Source organism: Trematomus bernacchii, unplaced genomic scaffold (assembly GCF_902827165.1).
Source record: "Trematomus bernacchii unplaced genomic scaffold, fTreBer1.1, whole genome shotgun sequence".
Classification (NCBI taxonomy): domain Eukaryota; kingdom Metazoa; phylum Chordata; class Actinopteri; order Perciformes; family Nototheniidae; genus Trematomus; species Trematomus bernacchii.
In genome coordinates, this window is record NW_022988043.1 from 20744802 (window position 1) to 20764738 (window position 19937).

Sequence of the window (19937 nt, forward strand, 5' to 3'; positions counted from 1 at the left end):
TTAAGAGCCGCAAACATTTTTTTTCCAATTATATTTCAATGATATATATAAATATATGGTCGAATCATAATTATGTGTGGTTTGTTTTCAGCATACAGAATCCTTATGTAAGTGGTTAAATGACACAGGCATGGCCCTCTCAAGATACAAAAAAAACAAGAGTCCCTTTGACCTCCAGTTCTGCTGTGGAAAATTATTCTTGTACAGATACTGAATACTTGTGATTTGGGGTCTAGAACTGCAAGCAACCCATTGGACGAAAATATTTGGCATTGAACAATTCTGCAAAACAATGTTCCTTCAACAATAGCTGTGCAATACTCATTCTTAAAGATGCAGCGAAACGTTAAAACCAAAATATATTAATCTTCATTTATCTCAATATTGTTGGCAGTATTGGTCTGTAGATCAGCTTCTCACCATGAAATAAATTCTTAGGTCTGGGTTTCACTTCACTTCAAAGCTTTATACCCTCAAATGAACAATGAATAGGAACAAAAACTCAATATGATTGCGTTTTATTGGCTTCTAAAGAAAACCTATATCTTGGATCCCAGGGTGATAATCCAACATGTGAATATCCTTTTGTATTGTTGCACCCCGCTCTGTACAAAAACATCAGCGTAAAGGCAAATGTAAACAGTCAGTCAAGGGGTTAAAGGACAATTTACACAGCAGGCTTTGCCTTTAAGGTTATGGTGGACCCTTGCTTTCCCTCTCATCAGACATGTCAGTGGATTCCTCTGCTCTGCTGTGTACGGTGAGTTAACATTTCCGTTGCTGGGAACATCTTTGCACGTTGGATGCTCATTTGCCTCTTAAAGGGCCCCGCTGCTGCCTTTTCATGGCACTGTAAGAATAATTTAGTGCGGGAGATCACTGGAGATTACAGCTATGAAAGGGGAGAAGGACGCGTTATTAATGCATGCTGATCAGAAAGAGACGATAGAGAAAAGGATCCCCAACGGGCCTGGATTCACTGTAACACACGGCTCTGCCATGGGAAACCATCACGGCTTCAGAGTGTACAATAAAAAGAAATTGTATAGAGTGGCGAAGTCACGCCCACTTACTTCCGGGTAATGGGACCTTATTTCGGAAAAATTATGCATTGAAGTCAATGGGGAGAGAAAACTTATCTTTCGATCCCGTTTGAATTGTGCCATGAATTACACATATGATGTTTGTCAATCTTAAAAAATCATTTCCATGTCAAAAAAGTCACAGTTTGTCGTAAAACTGTTGAAATATAAGACTATGAAAAATACGCAACTAGAAAGACTACAAATCCCAGAGTCGCGTAAGTGATGTCACAATTGAGACACTACGATATACGTATAATACCGTATATATACGATCAGCGCCATATAGATAGAATCTATCTATATGGCGCTGGCTAAGATAAGATAACTTTCACAAGATGTCTGTGTGCTTAGTACCAGGTTGTTATTATACCAGCAATGGGTCTTGCTCGTTCTTTTGCTTCCCGTCTGATGAAAGAGGAGTGTGTGGATCAAGCTAGCTAGTAGCTAGCACGTTAGTTAGCATTACAGCCTTGTCATTTGTATTAGCCTTAACATGAAGTAACATTAAGTAACCCAAAATGTTAAACAGTAAGAGTAGTAGTCATATTTCGTGAACCCTTTGAAGAGTACTGTCACCGGTGTGATCATTCTATAATACACCATTTAAGCCCGGGGGAGAAATGCTAACGCTAACGCTAGCGATCTTCTCTACTTCATGCTATCTGCACAAATGGTTGACATTAAACATTAAAACGACCAGGCAGTTCAGAGAGAATCAAAGGAAGGCAGGCAGGCAGCTTTGCATGACATTCTTCAGGACGTGTTTCATTGTGGTGATAGTGAGGGTAGTCAATCGTTGTGTTGACAAGACAGTAGTGACGGCCATCTTGGTGACGTGTGTTGTTGACCAGAGATGTAGTTCATTGAGCGTTTCACACAAACAAATGTGTTACTTCACAGTTTTACGACACATTTTTTTTTTTTTTACTTGCAAAATTATCTTTTAAATTGACAAACATCATATGTGTAATTCGTGGCACAATTCAAACAGGATCGAAAGATAATCTTTCTCTCTCCATTGACTTCAATACATAATTTTTCCGAAATAAGGTCCCATGGAGGTCCACCGGAAGGGGAGGGACTTCGCCACTCTATAGATGCTGAAAGATACTAAAGGTCCCTACTGGAACATTACAGTACTACAGCAAGAGATAAAATACATTGAGGTCACTAAAGACTGCTATTCAGTCCCTGGAGAAATATTATTGGGTAATATATAGGGCATAGGTTATTATCATGAGGGTAACCTACACTGATGGGGATAAAATAAGCACAGTAAGCACAATATAGCTTAATATATATATATATATATATATATATATATATATATATATATATATATATATATATATATATATATATATGTATACCTGTATAATGACAATAAAGGATTCTATTCTATTCTATATATCTATATCACATTATAATGCTGCAGAAATAAGAAAACAGCCCTATTTCTACTGTATGTACTTGGAAATGATGACAGTCATAAGGCAATAGATTCTCTACAGTATATCAAAGGAACAGGCCAATAATGTAAAAAAAAACTGATTGTATACACATCGCAATATACTTATAAAGACCACTACGAGTGTGAGGTCCTGACTCTCTGCTCCACTTTCATGGGGCCTCTACTGGTGCCTGCAACTCAGCTGGAGACTGCTGATGTCCACACTTCAAACTCCTCACACCAAGAATAAGAGTCACTCTTGTTGTCCTTTATGTTGACACTTCTGAAGCCACATGCCTCTGCAGCAGGTTGGGGGTGCTACAGGTTGCCAAGGTAATAGGGTCGGTATGTAGCCAGGATGCCACTTTCCGTATGGAACCAGAACAACTGTGTCTTTTAGAGTGGCCATTCATCGAGAATGAGTTTTCTTGTTGATACATCACCAGGGACAACATGTTTGCATCTTTACATCTGTTTAATAACGTTTACCATCTTAGTGTATGATATTAGCATGCAAACAATTTGTAACATTTTAACATTTAACACAATTAAGTATAGCTGAGGCTGGTGCAGGTCCTGGATCATAAACAGATGTAACCAACTAAGATATTTGAACCTGATGGTGGCGCTAGTTGGTAGTTTGGGTGTCAAATTCTTCCTCTTTGTATGATCTACCAATTTGTACCAAATTGAAAGCCAATACATAATAGTTGCTGAGATATCTGAAAGTAAAATACTAATAATCAGTCAATCTGATGGCAGCAGTGGCCCAACGATATCCATGCAACATTTGCTACCAATCCAACAAGTACATTTAAAAATATTTGATTGAATAGAGTCGTGCAGTAATGAGCCTAAAACCCGGAAAATATTTAGAATTTCACTCCGGTTCCAACACCTTGAAGTCAACGTTTTCTTGAAGGTGTTTGTGGTAAGAAGTCTGAAATAAGGTATGTGGTTAACTGAAGCTGAAGACTTTTGTTCTACGACATAACATACGGCAGCAAAAACTGCACAAGTCCGCCGTTAGCTTAGTGGGGGTGATGAGAAGCCATTGACCGTGATGTAGTTATTTTATATCGCAGCGTTAGCTTTTTACTTCTGGTGATTGCATTTCTGGCGATTGAATGGGGCATCCCATTACTTTTTATCGAAGGACCCCTTGCGATGCTAACTTCCGATTCTGGCACACTCTATAGGTGACACATTCTTACCTTTTTGGAAAATTCAATATAATATATCTTCTGGGCAACACCAAGACAAGACATCATAGACAAATTCAATGGCAATCCTTCAAAAAGTTGTTGAGATATTTAAATAAAAACACACATGTGCGAAAGGAAAGGTCCTCAAAGGATCAGACTGCATCAAAATTCATGGCAATCCATTCAATAGTTGTCAAGGTGTTTCAGTCAGGACAACATTTTATATTCTATGTAGTTCTTAAACTGGAGTATCAGAAGCAAATCGATGGCAATCCTACAAATAGTTGCTGAGATATTTACTTAAATTAAAAAGTCAACAGTGAGATAGTAAGAGTCCTCAAAGGATCAGACTGCACCAAAGTTCATGGCAATCCATCCAATAGTTGTGGAGGTATTTCAGTCAGGACCAAAGTGTTGGACTGACCAACCTTCATCTCCATCCTTTGAGCTGCAAGCATGGCTAAAATGTACGATTTCAACTTTAAAAGATGGTAAATGAGAATATTTTCTATTCTATGTAGTTCTACTTAATTAGCTTCATCAGTTAAAGCTGGCCTGTATGTTTCTGAAAGGTTAGCACATCTGTGGGAAGACCCCCCACCGGGCCACTGTTAGCCCTGCTACGCCTGACTGTAGAGCATGGGGGAAGGTTGGGGGTCCCATTCCTGAATACGTTTAGGGTCTCTTCTAAAGACCCAGGTGTCCAGCCCCACTGCTGACCTTTGGCCCTTTCAGAAGAAACGTTATTGAAGGCACTGGTGAAGCCTCCTAAAGCTGACCAGCGAGGAGGGGCTGGGAAAGTGGCCTGATGGAGGCGGAGGGTGGCTCAACGGGGTCACAGCAAAGAAAGACGGGGGGTTTTAGGAGGGTGAGGGGTGTTCAGTGTGTGTGTGTGTGGAAGAAGTTTCCTTTGAGCCCCCCCCCCCCTTCTGCTCATGTCCACAAGTGTGTCCCTGCAGCTATTGTGACTCTGAGCTACAGCAGGACAGAAGGCCTCAAACAAACCGGCTCTAAACAATGTTTGGCCCCTTTTGTTTCTCGCCTGCCTTTCTTCTTTAGCCCTCCATCGCAATCTACTGGCCCCCTTTGTATTGATTTCCCTCATTCAGCAGCTCGTCGGCCTCTTTCCGCTGTTTTATATGCTCTTTTCTGGCTTTTTTTGTCCGCCACCTCCCCCCACCGAAAGCCTCCCTCCTCCGGCATTCTCTACAGTGTGAGAACGCAGTGCGCCTCTTGACTGGATGCAACTCATTAAAGGCATCTAATTGATGAAGAGTGTAATTAGTGTGACAATCGCAAAGGGGAAATCAATATGTTTTAGCCCAAAGAGCCACATCAGGGAGGACAAGATGGAAGAGAGCAGCATGAGAGGAGAAGCGTATGTTCGGCTGACAGCATGAGGAGGCTCGCTGACACTTTTACATGCAAGAGGAGAAAAAGAGCTTTTTGTTTTCTTCCAGTGCAATTCTTGACTTTCGATTTCTAAGAGCCGCACCACTTGGTAGTATATTAACTTAAATACCATCACACATGAGAAATACACAAATGAGACCATGCTTACAGTATGCTTAAATTATTTTATTTTTTTACGTCAGATACAATAAGATATTTCCAGTGCTCACACTACAGAGGAGCATCTCAGTACAGACATCTGTGTTTCTAGGTCATGGCTTGAGTCCTGACAAGTGAAATATAATATGCAAAAATATGAGGTTCTGAAAGAAAACAGCAACAAAGTCCAGCTTCGGTCAGTAGCAGGATTCCTCAAGTAGAGAATGAACTCTGCAAAGATCCATTTCGCATCAATACGTCTGTTTTTTACGTCTGTTTCCTGCTAGATACATCAGCTGATAGCAGTTTATCAAACATGCATCAGTAATCAATTTTCCTTTAGTGCCAGATTATTTTCTGCATTTATATACCTTTAAATCCACCTTGCAGATAACCATTTATGACTACATTTGATTTTTTTCTTATTAATATGAAAGTGATTTCCAAAATAATGGTAGCATAAACACTTGAAATGTCATATGTATCTCCAAAAGTAAAATGTATTACTTTAAGGACAATAAATGTATATAAATCTTACTTTTTAAAATCTGTATTAGCTTTAGAATAGACACAGTGCAGGCAACAATGGTATGAATGTTCCCGATATATGTTTTCTGCCAGTCAAGTTTAATATTTAAAAATGTAACGATATAGATCATATTTTCCTGACTCCACATCAAAAACATAAGCTCTGCTTTTTTAAGCTATCAATGTCAATCAATAATCACACCAAAATAAGGACAAACACAACCTCCTTATCCATAGTAACCAATACTTTTGATATTCTTTTTCGCTCATTTTCCAAAATGTGATAAAATAAATTATAATCTTTAAATAAAACCACACATAATCAGTTGCAGCTCTGCTTTAAGGAGGCTGTGGCATCCATCCACACACTCCTGTTACCAAGAAGAAGGATCAAGTCTATTGTTTTGAGCAGTTATCATGCTCGGTAGAAATGTGTCTCCTTTGGCTCATTTATCTCAGGACAGAGAATAAATACATTCACAGTAAAGATCCTCTCTCTGTCAGGGTTCATGTTTTTGAGTTAGGTTCAGCTGTGAGCGGCAGGGGAGTCTTCTGTGCTGCTTGTCTGCCCCCTGCTGGGGAGGAGGGGGACGGAGAGTCCTGTTGGGAGTCCTGCAGGGAGAGTTGGGAGAGGAGGATGTCCACACTTTGGACCAGAACAGAGTTCAGAACCTTCTTCTCCTCGGTTGAGAATTGGCCCAGGACGTGGCGCTCCACCGTTTTCCCCTCCGGTCGGCCGATCCCCACCCGAAGTCTAGGCATCACCTGCGGGAGAGACAAGAGGATGAGACCACTAATGCCCCTTTCACACCGGCGCTTTTCCAGCTCCTGCTGGGAGCTAGAGCCTGAAAAGCGCCGGTTTTTCCTGTTCACACCGCAGCGGCGGCGCGTCATAGCTCCGGAATGCGGTTCACTTCCAGCTCCAAAAAGTTGTCGGTCCAGAGGCAAGAGCTTTGGAGCTATGACGCGGCGTCGCTTACGTCTCTTACGTCGAGGCGTGCAGGAAACCTTACTTTGACCATCCGTTCGCTGTTATTGATCATTGTGGAGAGCAGGCAGACGTTTTGTTTGTTATTATAGCAGCTATCGGATGGAATCAATACATGGGCTGTACAGGTTGTCATGTCCGACTATCACAAGTAGAATCATAATGAAAAATACGCCGGTAAAATGTGCCTGTAGAAAACGGCTTAGCAAGTAGTCAGTTTAGCTTCGGTTGCTATGCTAACATCACCCATGTTATACCAGAGAAACTTTCATAACAGCGTTGTGATGCCATACAGCGTCAATTCAGACTGACACACATTCACTTAAGGGGAACTGGGGATATGTATCAGCTGCTTGTGTGACAGTCAGACAGTGAATACTTTAGAGCCGTGTGAGCTAACGGGAGAATAAACTCCCGTTGAAGAGCAGCCAGCACTGCAGCGGTCGGTAAATGCAGCTGAAACACATTAATAAACAATGAACCACGGCACTCTGGAGAAAAGTATAAGGTTGGAGAAGTCGTTATTTAATTTAATCTGGCTTCGTATGATTAAAAGCAACACGATCGTCGACCCGACGCAGTCCCCGGCCCGTTGTTGTTGTGGGAGAAAATCTCTCGGCAGCTCTGGGCGGTGTGAACAGAGCGGGAGCTGAAAAGGGAAACCGGAGCTGAACCAGAAAAGCTCTCGCTAGGAGCTAGAAAGGGAAAAGCGCTGGTGTGAAAGCCGCATAACACACTCACACGATCAAGCTCCGGTCTATTGTTTTGAGCTTGATTTCATTTATTTTTAAAAGACCAGTATATTTTTTTCAACATTAAAATGTTTGTCTATTTTTTTTTCAACATTTTTTATAGTAAAAGTTTCAGCAAAAAGCACACGTAAATTAAATTGGTAATCCAGAGTGAGTTTCTTTACGCTTTTATATATATTTTTGTATATTTGATTTTACTGTACGCATAACCAGTATACATTAGGATATTATTATACTAACTTTATTGAGCGTCATTGGCAAAGATTGTCTTCTAGATAAACTAAGTTATATCTAATGTAATTGTTCCTTTGTCTTAATGTCTTGTCTTTCTGTAACTTTTTCGTATTGCTGTTGTGTTTTAAAACAGAGAAAAGCCTATTGAGGATGAGACTTAATGAGATAATCTGCATGACTGCTATGGAAATATGTCTGAGCTGTTACCATGAGTTTAACCAGCAGATTTACATTTATAAAAGTAATCATACATAGAAATACAAAAAAATACTATAATATCTAAGAATAAAACTAAATCCAAATAAGAGGAGCAGGTTGTCCCTAATAAATACAAATAATCGTGCGAACATTTGTGCAGTGACACTTACATCTGTATGAAGACAATCTACACAGGAGCGGACTCCATTATGACCTCTGTGAACAAGAAGATTTGGGGTCAAAGTTAATTTTGCATTTTCACTGTACTTTTAACACAGGTCATCAAACTGTCATTTCCACAAAAACATTACAGGGAGCCTCAATATTTGCTATAACACTGATTGAAGTGAATCTGTGACAAAAATGTCACTGTAGCAGAAAAATCATGTTGTTTTTAGTTTTAGTTTATTTCATAGTACAAAGAACAACCTATTCTCATGCCCTGTGGCTTTTCCAGATAAGAACCCATTTGCCCTTTCTAGTGATCCAATCCCACCTCCACCTGTCTCCAATAAACACCTAATTACCCTATGCCCAAATCACTGGGTGCCCAAAGCTGCATTTAAAATAAAAGCAAGAAAATAAATGTTTGATTATTAAATAATACAAAATCAATGAATAGCTCCAACAATCACAGTATTATAAGAAATTGATCGGTGTAATTATGTCTTGCACCAGCAGTGAGGTCGGATTCTTGCATAGTGGTCGAACAGATATTTTTAGCATGACACATTAAAGGTTATCATTTTCCAGACCTTCAGACTGCAAAAGGTAGAACTATTAAAGACAACCTGAGATCTTGAGAAGGTTACGAATGAAAACCAACCTGGCACTTCCTCCATGTTTTATTGCGATTTTCCCCAGAGGTTTGTCCAGTTCATCGTGGACCAGCAGGATGTGTTCAGGCTTGATGCCATATTTAGCAGCTACAGAGGACAAAAAGACACTTTATATCATCCATATTGAATATTCAAGAACATGTAACCAGGAATCTTTCCCTTAATGACAACCATATCGTTTTATATAAGAATAATTCAGGAACTTACATTTGTACAAAAAAAGAAAGAAATATTTTTAAAAAGCTGACATAACGTAGCAGAGAATAAGCCCTCGGCTTATTGACTAATGTACTGTCATCATTTTTGCTTTTTTCAAATCTAGGATCTTTGTAAAATGTTAATTAGTTCATCATCCCTTCACACAAACACCCTCCTGTTTTGCCACACACACACACACACACACACACACACACACACACACACACACACACACACACACACACACACACACACACACACACACACACACACACACACACACACACACACACACACACACACACACACACACACACACACACACACACACACACACACACACACACACACACACACACACACACACACACACACACACACACACACACACACACACACACACACACACACACACACACTGACCTCACCTGCTTTGGCCACTGACACTCCGTTGATGTTCATCAGCAGCCTGGGCCGCAGCAGCACCACGTGTGTTTGTGCGACCTGTGACAGGATGACCTCACCGGACACGTGCTTGTCGTCACGCCAACGGTCAGCCACGCCGAGCCGGGCGGCGAGCGCGCCGAGCACCGACATGCCGACGTTGTGTCTGGTACCCTCCATCCCTGTGTTACCCAGCCCCACCACCTGTCACACACACACACACACACACACACACACACACACACACACACACACACACACACACACACACACACACACACACACACACACACACACACACACACACACACACACACACACACACACACACACACACACACACACACACACACACACACACACACACACACACACACACACACACACACACACACACACACACACACACACACACACACACACACACACACACACACACACACACACACACACACACACACACACATATATATAAACAAACACATCATTTCATACCTTATCTTTGATTTTTTTACTAGAATATGATTTATTTTTTTCTAAATAAATAGATATTAAATAAAATGGCTTGGGATTTTTTTTAATATATTTATACATGGAACAAATTACTGGATAATTTAAATGTTTGTACACATGAGCAAAATTCCGATATTGTAATTTTCTTGTTCATTTATTTCATTTTTTCCCTCATGGTTGTCCCATAAGTTTGTAAATAGGTTTACATTTTCCTTTACTGTCTTTTTCAAACTCACACATGATTTATGTGTATTAAAGTAAGTGAATGAGAATGGTATTATATAAATAAATGTACCAGCAGATTTAATTTAAAGTTGAAAACTAACAATGAATGTCTTCTACTAACAAGTACTGTGCGTTTACAAAGCCTTTGTCAACAGCATTGAATCAGATGATTGAGAAACATCCAATGAAAGGGTTAAAACCCCTAAAGGAGAATGGTAAATGTACTGTTTTCCTGAGAGAAAGCCAGCTGAGAGGGCTGACATAAACACACAGGACACATACACAGCCACTGCCTTGCACTGATGGTACTGTTCCATTGGCAGCAGCAACAGTTACAATATAGACTACATTGTATTAGACTCTATGGGCAGCTGACACACTGCACACATTGTGTTCTGTCTCAACACACTAAGTTCTTATTTTCTTTTACCCGAACAGTACTCAGTACAGTAAAGAGAATGTACAATAAAGAGTTTTCTTTTATTGAAACATAAATTACTCATGATCGTCCTTATCATGGTACAATAAGAATTAAACTTATATATCATAGTATAGTTACAATGCCTGTTTTGTGTCTTTCAGTGTTCCAAACCCATTTTTGTGGCTAAGTTCCTTGGACAAACTATGACAAGTCTCTGACAAAACAGGTGCAAGAAGTACTCAGATCTTGTACTTAGGTAAAAGTAGAAGTACATGTAGCAGAGAGAAGGAATACTTTGTTATAAATGATATGATTTCATTGTTATTATTGATGCATTAAAGTGTTATCAAAGCTGGTAAAGGTGCAGCTAGTTTTAATGACTTTGTATACTGCAGGGTAGCTTGGGAATTTATTCCAGGTTTAACAAAAGTTGTATTTAAGTGTTGATTATATTTCACATCATTATTCCAAATCTGAAAAGTAACTAAAGGAAAAAAATTAATGTAGTGGAGTAAAAGTACACGATCTACCTCTAAATTGTAGTAGGCTAGAGTAGAAGTATAAAGTAGCAAAAATATTGAAATACTCAAGTAAAGCAACTACAAGTCCCCTTGAAAGTTCAGTACAGAGTAAATGTAGGCTACTTTACACCACTGCATCTCAGTCACCAAACTCCATTCTAAAATCTATCAATTAAAGATAGCTTGCATTAGTAACAACAACAACATGGCTGAAGCTGTCACGTTTCTCTATTCGATATTTACCAAGAATGTAGCACTAATATCGAATAATAAAGTGGCCTGGGTTGATCCAGAACATGTATTTAAACGTGAAATATGGGATGGATATGGCAACGTTGTCCCAACAGTGCTTAATTCCCTGATTTCCTGAATGGTTTTTGGTGGGATTTATGAAGTCCAGTAATCCAGTTTGACAGGTGATTAATGGTTTAGAAAATCTATGGTAGACAAAGTCTGCTTTTCTTATAGTAGACAGTATGTAACATATTTGAGGTTAAACACTTACCAGTCTCCGTTGGCCTTGTGTGTGTATTTCTGCTTCAATGCCCATGGCCGGTTTCAACGGCCCACACAACAAAACTCGATGTATGACTCTTGTTAAAAGTCGACGCATTGTGACAAAGTTCAACAGCTTCTTACAAAAGAGTGAAAAATACCGACACAATGTACCAAAAACGGTGACTTTTTTCAATCGGCTCATAAAGAAAAACGGTCAGTCAAATTGCATTCGTTTTTATAAAGTAATGAGCCACAAATTCCCATTAGAATACCCTGTAGGCTATGTTTATTGATTAATAAGATGTATTTCTCAATGGGATTCAATATATCTGAAATGTATTTTTACTTTTTATGTATTTGTCTTTAATGTATTAGATAAGCTTAATCATTAAACCCTTCGGAGAAAAGTTATTACATCGTATTTATCTCACAACTGTGTGATTTGTAACATGTATTGTTAGCGTTAGCTTGCAAAGGTTAGCTTACAGTAATTGTTAGCTCGAGACAGCTTTAACTCAACAGGCACACTTAAGAGCCACACACTGCGGTTGAACAAGTAAGGCAAACGCACGGTTTAGGCTAATCACACATTGAGAACTAATTCAATTTTAAGATATTCTCTGGTCTCATTTGAGGTTACATTAGTTAACACTAACAGCACGACATGCAATGCCTCTCCTCCCAAAAACAAGTCAACGAGCTCCACAAAGACAACATGAGAGAACAGGCTGTTCATTCTCTGTTGGGCTACAGCACCATCTAGCATGGTGACTGAGAATTACAATGGGCCTATATTTCAATCAACAAAAGCAATATAGTGTACATTTTATCAGCGGGAGAGTTACTTTAAAAATGTAATCCGTTACAATTACTAGTTACTTCTATGTAGCCTATCTAAATATCAAAATATCAAATTCCTTTTGGATTATCTCAATATCAAATGCAATGCATTTAAAACTAAGAGAAAATAAATAACAATAACATGTTTTTTACTTAAGTGTATTATGTAAGACCACATAACAGTGAGACCTTAGAATAGAAGAAACCAAGATCTTTAGGATCAAACATTATGTATTGATAGGAAAACCTGCCTTTCATTAAGAATATTGTGTGAGTAGATACACTAACAATGAAAGACATGAGCACATACTACAGTTTCAAAAAGCAGAAATAAAATCTGAGCAGACAGAAAATGCTCCGTTTTAATTTAATACACACAGTTGGGTTCAAACACACTTTGTAATGAACATTTAGGTTCACCTACTGAATTAAGCAAGGACAAATGTACCAAAGAGAGATACAACCATAAGGCAGATTCAGGCAGTAGGCGTATTGATCCACAGTTAAAGTATTAGCCTATAACAGTACAGTTTACAGAGAAGAGATAAGATCTTATCATTTTACAACAAACACTATATATTTGTTATTTTACTAACATTGGAATCCTGCTAGTAATCCAGCAAAGTAAAAACTGAGTGGGTGGCAGGGCATAACTGCATTACCTGAAAAACACACCTTCAACTAATCAGGAGTTCATCAGTGAAATCACCTGCTTTATTTATCAGGGCGTGACCTACTAATGATAAGCCGGAAGAATGTGAAAATAATCTCATTATCTCTATTGAAAAAACAACAACAAAACAACTATGCAACCATTATTTATTGGATTATATAAGGATTCAAAATAATTCTACAAATTTAACAAACTTATATGTAGGCTACATAAGATATTATTTATTCATTTTGACTTGCTTCTTAGGGGGAACATTGTAGATGAATTAGATTTAGCCCACCTTTACCCAATGCATATTAAAGCGATGTACATATCGATACAGTATTATGTAACACAGACATTTTATATTCTGCTTAAAATAGTACTTATTGGGTAAGTCTATTTTTAAAGTTCAAACTTTGCTACTTTTCTTTAATTTAAATGTCTTTTTGAAGTAAAATACAGACACAGTGGACTTTTGAGTTGGTGGCAATTTAGATGTCTTAAAGCTTTTATATTTAAGTATATATCAACTTCTAGTCCTGTATTAACAAACACCAATGCATTTAATTACATCTCACAAATGTATTGCCACTTTGTGAACCTGGAGCCTGAAGATCTGTGGCCTTGGTGGTGGCCTGTCCAAACGTATAATCATTTTATGTTGTGGCTATTTATTTTTTTAATCCCTGATTTTGAAAGGTTCTTATAAGTGTACTTTAATTTACCATACAATGTATTTACTACATTTGCCGTATCATTAAACTTATCAAATGTACTTCAAGAATTTAAGGAATCCCCTTTCTAATAGAGGCTAAACTGGCTCCAACATAATCTTTAAAAATAGATATTTAATAAATTGTACATTCTTGTAACTGGACAAGTAGTATTACAAAATAACTCATCTGAAAATGACTTCAAGGGTCAGGTTGGTGATAGTAACTGGCTTTTAATATCTTACTTGAAAGAAAACAAAAAACTGAGTCCTTGACATTTTTTATTGTAATCTATTTGGAAACATTTTTCTTTACATTTGCCTTTTAATACAACACACTGATCATCAGTCTTGAGTTGGGGAGCAGGGAACAGCGTCAATCACCGGCTGACATCTCTCCACGACAGCATTGATTTCTCCAACCGTCACGCCGTCGTAGATTCCAGTGATGTACGTCCAGTGGGTGTCCCCGTTGTGGTTGGTCCTGCTCAGCCTGCCAGTGAAGGGAATGTCGGCCGTCATCTTTCTGCCGTCCATCCTCACGGTGCAGGAGTGGTTGGGTGCGACCACCAGCTCGACAGACACGGTGTGACTGATGGCCTCCACCGTTTTGGTTCCCTCTGAAAAGGTGACCGAATGTTCCTTGCTGAGGTCCACAGTCCCTGGGCCAAGGATGGGCACTTTGGCCTTCATGGTGGAGATGGATCCATTGCGGGTCTCTCTGCCAATGTCCCAGGACTTCTCCACAGAACTTGTCTTCTCCAGTTTCACTGTCTTCTCCACATTTCTGCACTCTAGGTTGGTGACTTTGGCGAGCTGCAGGGCCTCCGGAGGATAGTGGAAGAGCTCCATCTGGTCGATGCCATACTCCACATGAGAGATGTGCTGGCTGTAGCTGTCTCTGTTGATCGCAAGAACCTGGTAACTCTTGTACCAATACTCATCGCCCTCCCAGGGAAGGAAGAAGGCCTCATGTTGGGTCACCACTTTGCCGAGACCATACTTGTTTTTGCCCACAAAGATATCTGAGTCAGGGCAGGTTCTGATGGCATAACCTGGGACTGATCCATACGATTCTTCAACCCACTCCAGGAACTCAAACTGGTCAACGTTAATCAGCATTTCAAACTTTGTGGATGCGTACTCTTTGTCGGCGTACGGGTACTGGCAGAAGTTCCCTTTACTGGGAGAATAGAAGCCGGCTTCACAGTTGACTTTGCACACGTAGTCGGTGCGTTCGGTGTAGCCGTTGAAGATAGCGACGGCACCGCTTGGGAGGAAGCCACTCCACGTCACCCACTTGAGGTTGGTGTGCTCAGCAAACATGGGGTAGGAGTGTGTGGTCGTCTCAGTTTCTAGAATCTCTCTCATTTCAGCAGCTTGGGTCACTTCCCGGGATGGGACAACATCTTCCAGCGTGGGGTTGAGCCATGCCTCTGAAAGAGAATACAGGATGAATCAAATCAATTGCCATAATTTCAAAAAAGATGACTGAATCAAGTCTCAATCAAAGGTAAACCAACGCGTATTTCTCATAAGCAAACAATATTTTTCACTCCCTTGCCTGCGTATTTTGTTTGAATGTTAAAAGTGTTTCCTCCATGGAAAACATTTACTTAATTGCTTCTGCGAGACTTGTAGTGTTAATTTTCGAGGACGCATACAGCTGACCGATCAACATCTCTTCATACAAAACGACAAAATAGGTAGATTGCCCGCGATCACATGGCCTTTCTATTAAACGTCGTAAAAAGAGATCGGTTAAGACAAATAGAATATTTGGTTAGGTTTAGGAAAAGATTGTGGTTTGGGTCAAATTGAGTACCTGATGTAGTTATTACATACATATTTGATAAAGAGGGTTCCACTGACTTTGCTAGATACTAATGTTGTAATGTATTTCTTCCGTAACTTAAATAAAAAACATGTTGACTTTTGATTACACCTGGGACGCAAACTATGGTCTTTTGGGAGAAAATGATATGAATGCAACATGAAAACATTTCCCAATTTGGGATCAATAAAGTATATCTTATATTGTATGTAATGCAACATGTAAACATAATAAAAAATGGCAAATGGGAAACTCTGTATTGTTAAGACTTACTGCGGAGTTGTTCTTTCCCTTCATGCATCTGGGAGATGTAGAGCAGCGGGTCAGTCTGCAGCGCCGGGCTGCAGAGCTGCAACACTGCCAACACAACAGCAACACACCACTTCATCTGGACCAACAGAGAAAAACAAAACCCAAATGTCAGCATTGAAAGTCTGTAGCAAAAAAGGAAAACTGATCAAACCAACCAATTATAAACCCTGGGTTACAGTTCGGTATGTGTACTTGACAGACTAGTTTCGTGCCAACCAATAATACTTGAAATGATAATGAATTTAATGAAAGAGACAAGTTAAGTTTTGTAGAAAGTACTTGATATGACATGTTCCTTTTCACACATTTCAGGTTTGAAATTGGATGGAAAAGGGTGAGTAAAATAGACCCATACTGCTTGAGGTTTCAGACACTAATAGGTCCATGTTTTACTTCACATGTTGATTTTCTTTCTGAATAGATGATTAATCCATTTCAGCAATTATTACAATGCAACAATTAATATAGTTTTCATATACCATGTTTTTCAACTCAAAAACGTCGGCCATTGTCATTAATCCTTCCTGATCAATAGTTGAAGTTCAGTTGAAGGGCAGTGCAACTACCCTGATAAATAACATACTAAATAGTGCATATTTAAAAAGCTTCCCCTCTCATTAAAAAATAATTTGTCATGTATGTCTCCGCCGGAGGAGATAGGGTGGTGCCATATACATAAAGCAGAAATCTATATTATGTTGATGATCAAATCAAATCAAATCAAATCAAGTTTTATTTATAAAGCACATTTAAAAGCGATCTTTGGTCGAGCCAAAGTGCTGTACATGTAATAAAAACACATTACTACAATCACAATAAAAGACAATAAATAAAAAAACTGCCAAACTCAGATGTTATTATCTGCCTGTATTTTATTATCTGTCTGTACTATTAACAGTATGATCCCCTTCATGAATTATTATTGTTATTTTAGCCATACATACATATTCTAGTAATACAAAAAAAAGTCACATTTAGTGTTCATAATTATTATGCCTTGCCTTGCCTTGCCTTGCCTTGCAAGTTCTGATTGTCAACCAATAGCATGCACTATAGGAAAAGAATAAGACAGTAAAATTAAGTATTTTGTTTTAAATCAGCACTTCATTCAGGTATAGAGAAGCCGTTTTACCTTGACAGGTTCCTCCTGCAGTGATGCTGCCTGCAGTATGTGCTGAGTTTTAAAACCTCTCTGCAGACTTATTGCCCGCAATAAACAGGACGGAGGGCTGCAGCAGACGCAAAGTTTACTCCCTCCTGCTGCTCAGTTTAATGTATTAGTGTTAGAAAATACTCACATGAAGCTTTGGCAATGTATTTTTCCCAAATAACTAGTTTCAGTTCGTATAAGGGAAGTAGGATGTGTGACTGAGTATGTTTTGCTGGTTTACATCATTAGACATCTGAAGGGCTTAATGGAAACAAGGCGTGATAAGCTTATTTTCAGGTTTCATATTTGTATTCTCTGCCTCTACTGTGACCTGTTTAAATGTTTTAATGTTAAAAGGTCTTTATTGTTCTCATACTGCCTGTGCTGCAGCACCTCTTTTCACCCTCTGTCTGAAACCAGAGCCCAGTCTGCTCTGATTGGTTAGCTGGTCGGCTCGGTTGTGATTGGTCAACCTCTTAGAGATATCCCACCTCTTAGCCTATAAGGTACAATGTGTTGGAGAGCAAGCCAATTGAAGCAAGGGTGTAACACAGTGATGTCACATGGTCAAGGAAGTAAACAAAGGACTTGGGGATTTTAGCCTTTGAGGACCATTTACATGCACAACAACCTACATAACACACTACAGGAAAAGGGATCCATTAAAACCATAATACGGCCCCCTTTAAGGTATATTTAAAAAAAAAAACATTACAAGCCACCTGCGGTATTCTGCCATTTTTAAATTTGTATATGCTTATTCTTTGTGTTGCATCTTTTTTCTTTTGCCAAGTCAAAATGTAAATGTACACAGTGTTTGATTTTCATGCAGTCAGATTGTTTTAAGGAATATCATGGATTTAGAAAATACTGTACAGTATGTGTGTGTGGTCTGGTACATTATGTTAGTTTTCATGTACATAGAACAGGTGGCTGAACATACAAAGTGAATATTTCAACATATCTCCTCATACATAGTGAGAGTGATATCTTCCGAAAAAGTACATTTTTAAGCATTTTCTCAAGATTATCCAACAAAACATGTTACATTTAGCTTATTACGTCCATTCTTTTAAAAATAACCTCCAATCTACACAGTAAATAACTTGGCTAGGATAAGGCAACAAAACTGCTTGGTTAGGTTAAGGAAATATTGAGGTTTGGGTTATGATAACGCAAGTGTTGTTATAAGTTCGTAAGTTGTCAAATAAATCCAAGACGATGTCCGGTATAACAAAAATGTTCTCTGGTGTTTTGGCCTCAACCATCCACTGGATTACTTCCTATGCAGACATTTGCACGGTTATACTTACATACAAATTGTTTTAATTAGATATATATACAAATTACAGTGCATTACTTTGTGTGTGTTTGTTTAGTTCATTGCCTTATTTATTGTTTTGTTAGCCAGTTGTCTTAGTAAACAGTTACAGATATACAAAGGACCATCATGCTCTTCTGTCTTACTTTGTCCTTGAATACAAAACATGTAGCCCAAGCTCTCAAGGAGTGTAAAAAGACCATCCATGCTGATAATGATTACAGGATGATTTATTGATCCTTGTTTGGAAAACAGCACTCAAATTTGCCTGGATTTATCATCCCATATCTACTAGGCAATAGGCGATTGCATGAGGTCCAAAGTGCTGTGGCGCTCTTTCTCCATTGATAAGATATCTAGATAAGCTCAGGCTAGGAACAAAATGATTAGATCCCCTGTAATAGTGGGTCGTTGATTAAGAAGGTCCTTGTTACGTAATGTTGCCTGCTGCCAAGATTAAACTGGAGGGGGAGCCGCTCAACCTTGACATTGTCCTGGATGTACTATCATTGAAAATCGCTGATGTCATGCCCATTGGTGTACGTCCTTGAGACAGAAACTGATTATCAATGTATTTAGTTAATTCTGAATGAGGTCTTTGTGTGAAATAAGCTGTGTAAAAGTCATTTACATTGGCACACTGCACTGTTAGGGCCCTCATTGTGTTCATTGTATTACTCAAATGCGTATGTTAAGTTGACCAGTAATGACCATCTTATTCTCACACAATGGGAGCTAATAGTATTTTAAACAAGGCAGGTTTTTCTATTTGCGGTGCATAGAAATGTCATACTGTACTGTCATGAATGGATGTCTCTCAAAGAGACAGTAGCAACCAAGAAGACACTCAAAATGTCCACAAAGAAACATGAAATGAATAGAAAGAAACTCACTGACTATGAAAAGGTTCAAAAGATTGACAGAGACAAAAAATAACTAAAATAAGACCCAAAAGAAATACTGTTACGAACTCAGACACTTAGGATGTAGGACCCAATTGCACGACCCGGGAGACAGAGGTAAAGTATTAGTAAGATGCTGTATTTTGGAAAATAAAGTAATGAACAACAAAAAAGGTAACTATCAAATCTCTAACCGAGATGACAAAAATAGAGGAACAAAATGAAAGCGCTCACGTAGTGAGGAATCAAACTTTACAAGAGTACAAAGAGCATAGACCTGACCATAGCAAGAGACAATACGAACTGACAAAGAACACTTGGGAGACAGGGGAATATAAGCACAGGGTAACTAGACACAGGTGGGACCAATCAGGGGCGGGGCTGACATTGATGAGCACAGGAGACACAGGTGAAAATAATCAGGAAGCCTGGAATGAGAGAAAGCAAACGTAAATAACATGCATCTCTCTAGCATTTCTGTCGGTGCACAACAGTACCCCCCCCTCTAGGGCCAACTCCTGATGGCCCAGGCTGATTGTAAAAATCGTGGATAAGCGTCTT

The 19937-nt window shown here is 39.0% G+C and overlaps 2 protein-coding genes across 2 annotated transcripts; both read right to left on the reverse strand.

Annotated features, from left to right (window-relative positions):
* Window positions 1–5304: 5304 nt before the first annotated feature.
* On the reverse strand, window positions 5305–12320 carry ptrh1 (peptidyl-tRNA hydrolase 1 homolog). The gene is made up of 5 exons (XM_034118772.1): window positions 11658–12320; window positions 9457–9676; window positions 8818–8917; window positions 8162–8207; window positions 5305–6584 (listed from the first exon to the last, which is right to left on the reverse strand). Exons 1-5 carry the CDS (start codon window positions 11850–11852, stop codon window positions 6327–6329), a joined length of 819 nt encoding a protein of 272 aa, XP_033974663.1. The 5' UTR covers window positions 11853–12320; the 3' UTR covers window positions 5305–6326.
* Window positions 12321–14075: 1755 nt separating this feature from the next.
* Window positions 14076–17189, reverse strand: LOC117472357 (natterin-3-like). The gene is made up of 3 exons (XM_034117504.1): window positions 17136–17189; window positions 15965–16079; window positions 14076–15293 (listed from the first exon to the last, which is right to left on the reverse strand). Exons 2-3 carry the CDS (start codon window positions 16077–16079, stop codon window positions 14203–14205), a joined length of 1206 nt encoding a protein of 401 aa, XP_033973395.1. The 5' UTR covers window positions 17136–17189; the 3' UTR covers window positions 14076–14202.
* Window positions 17190–19937: the final 2748 nt, after the last annotated feature.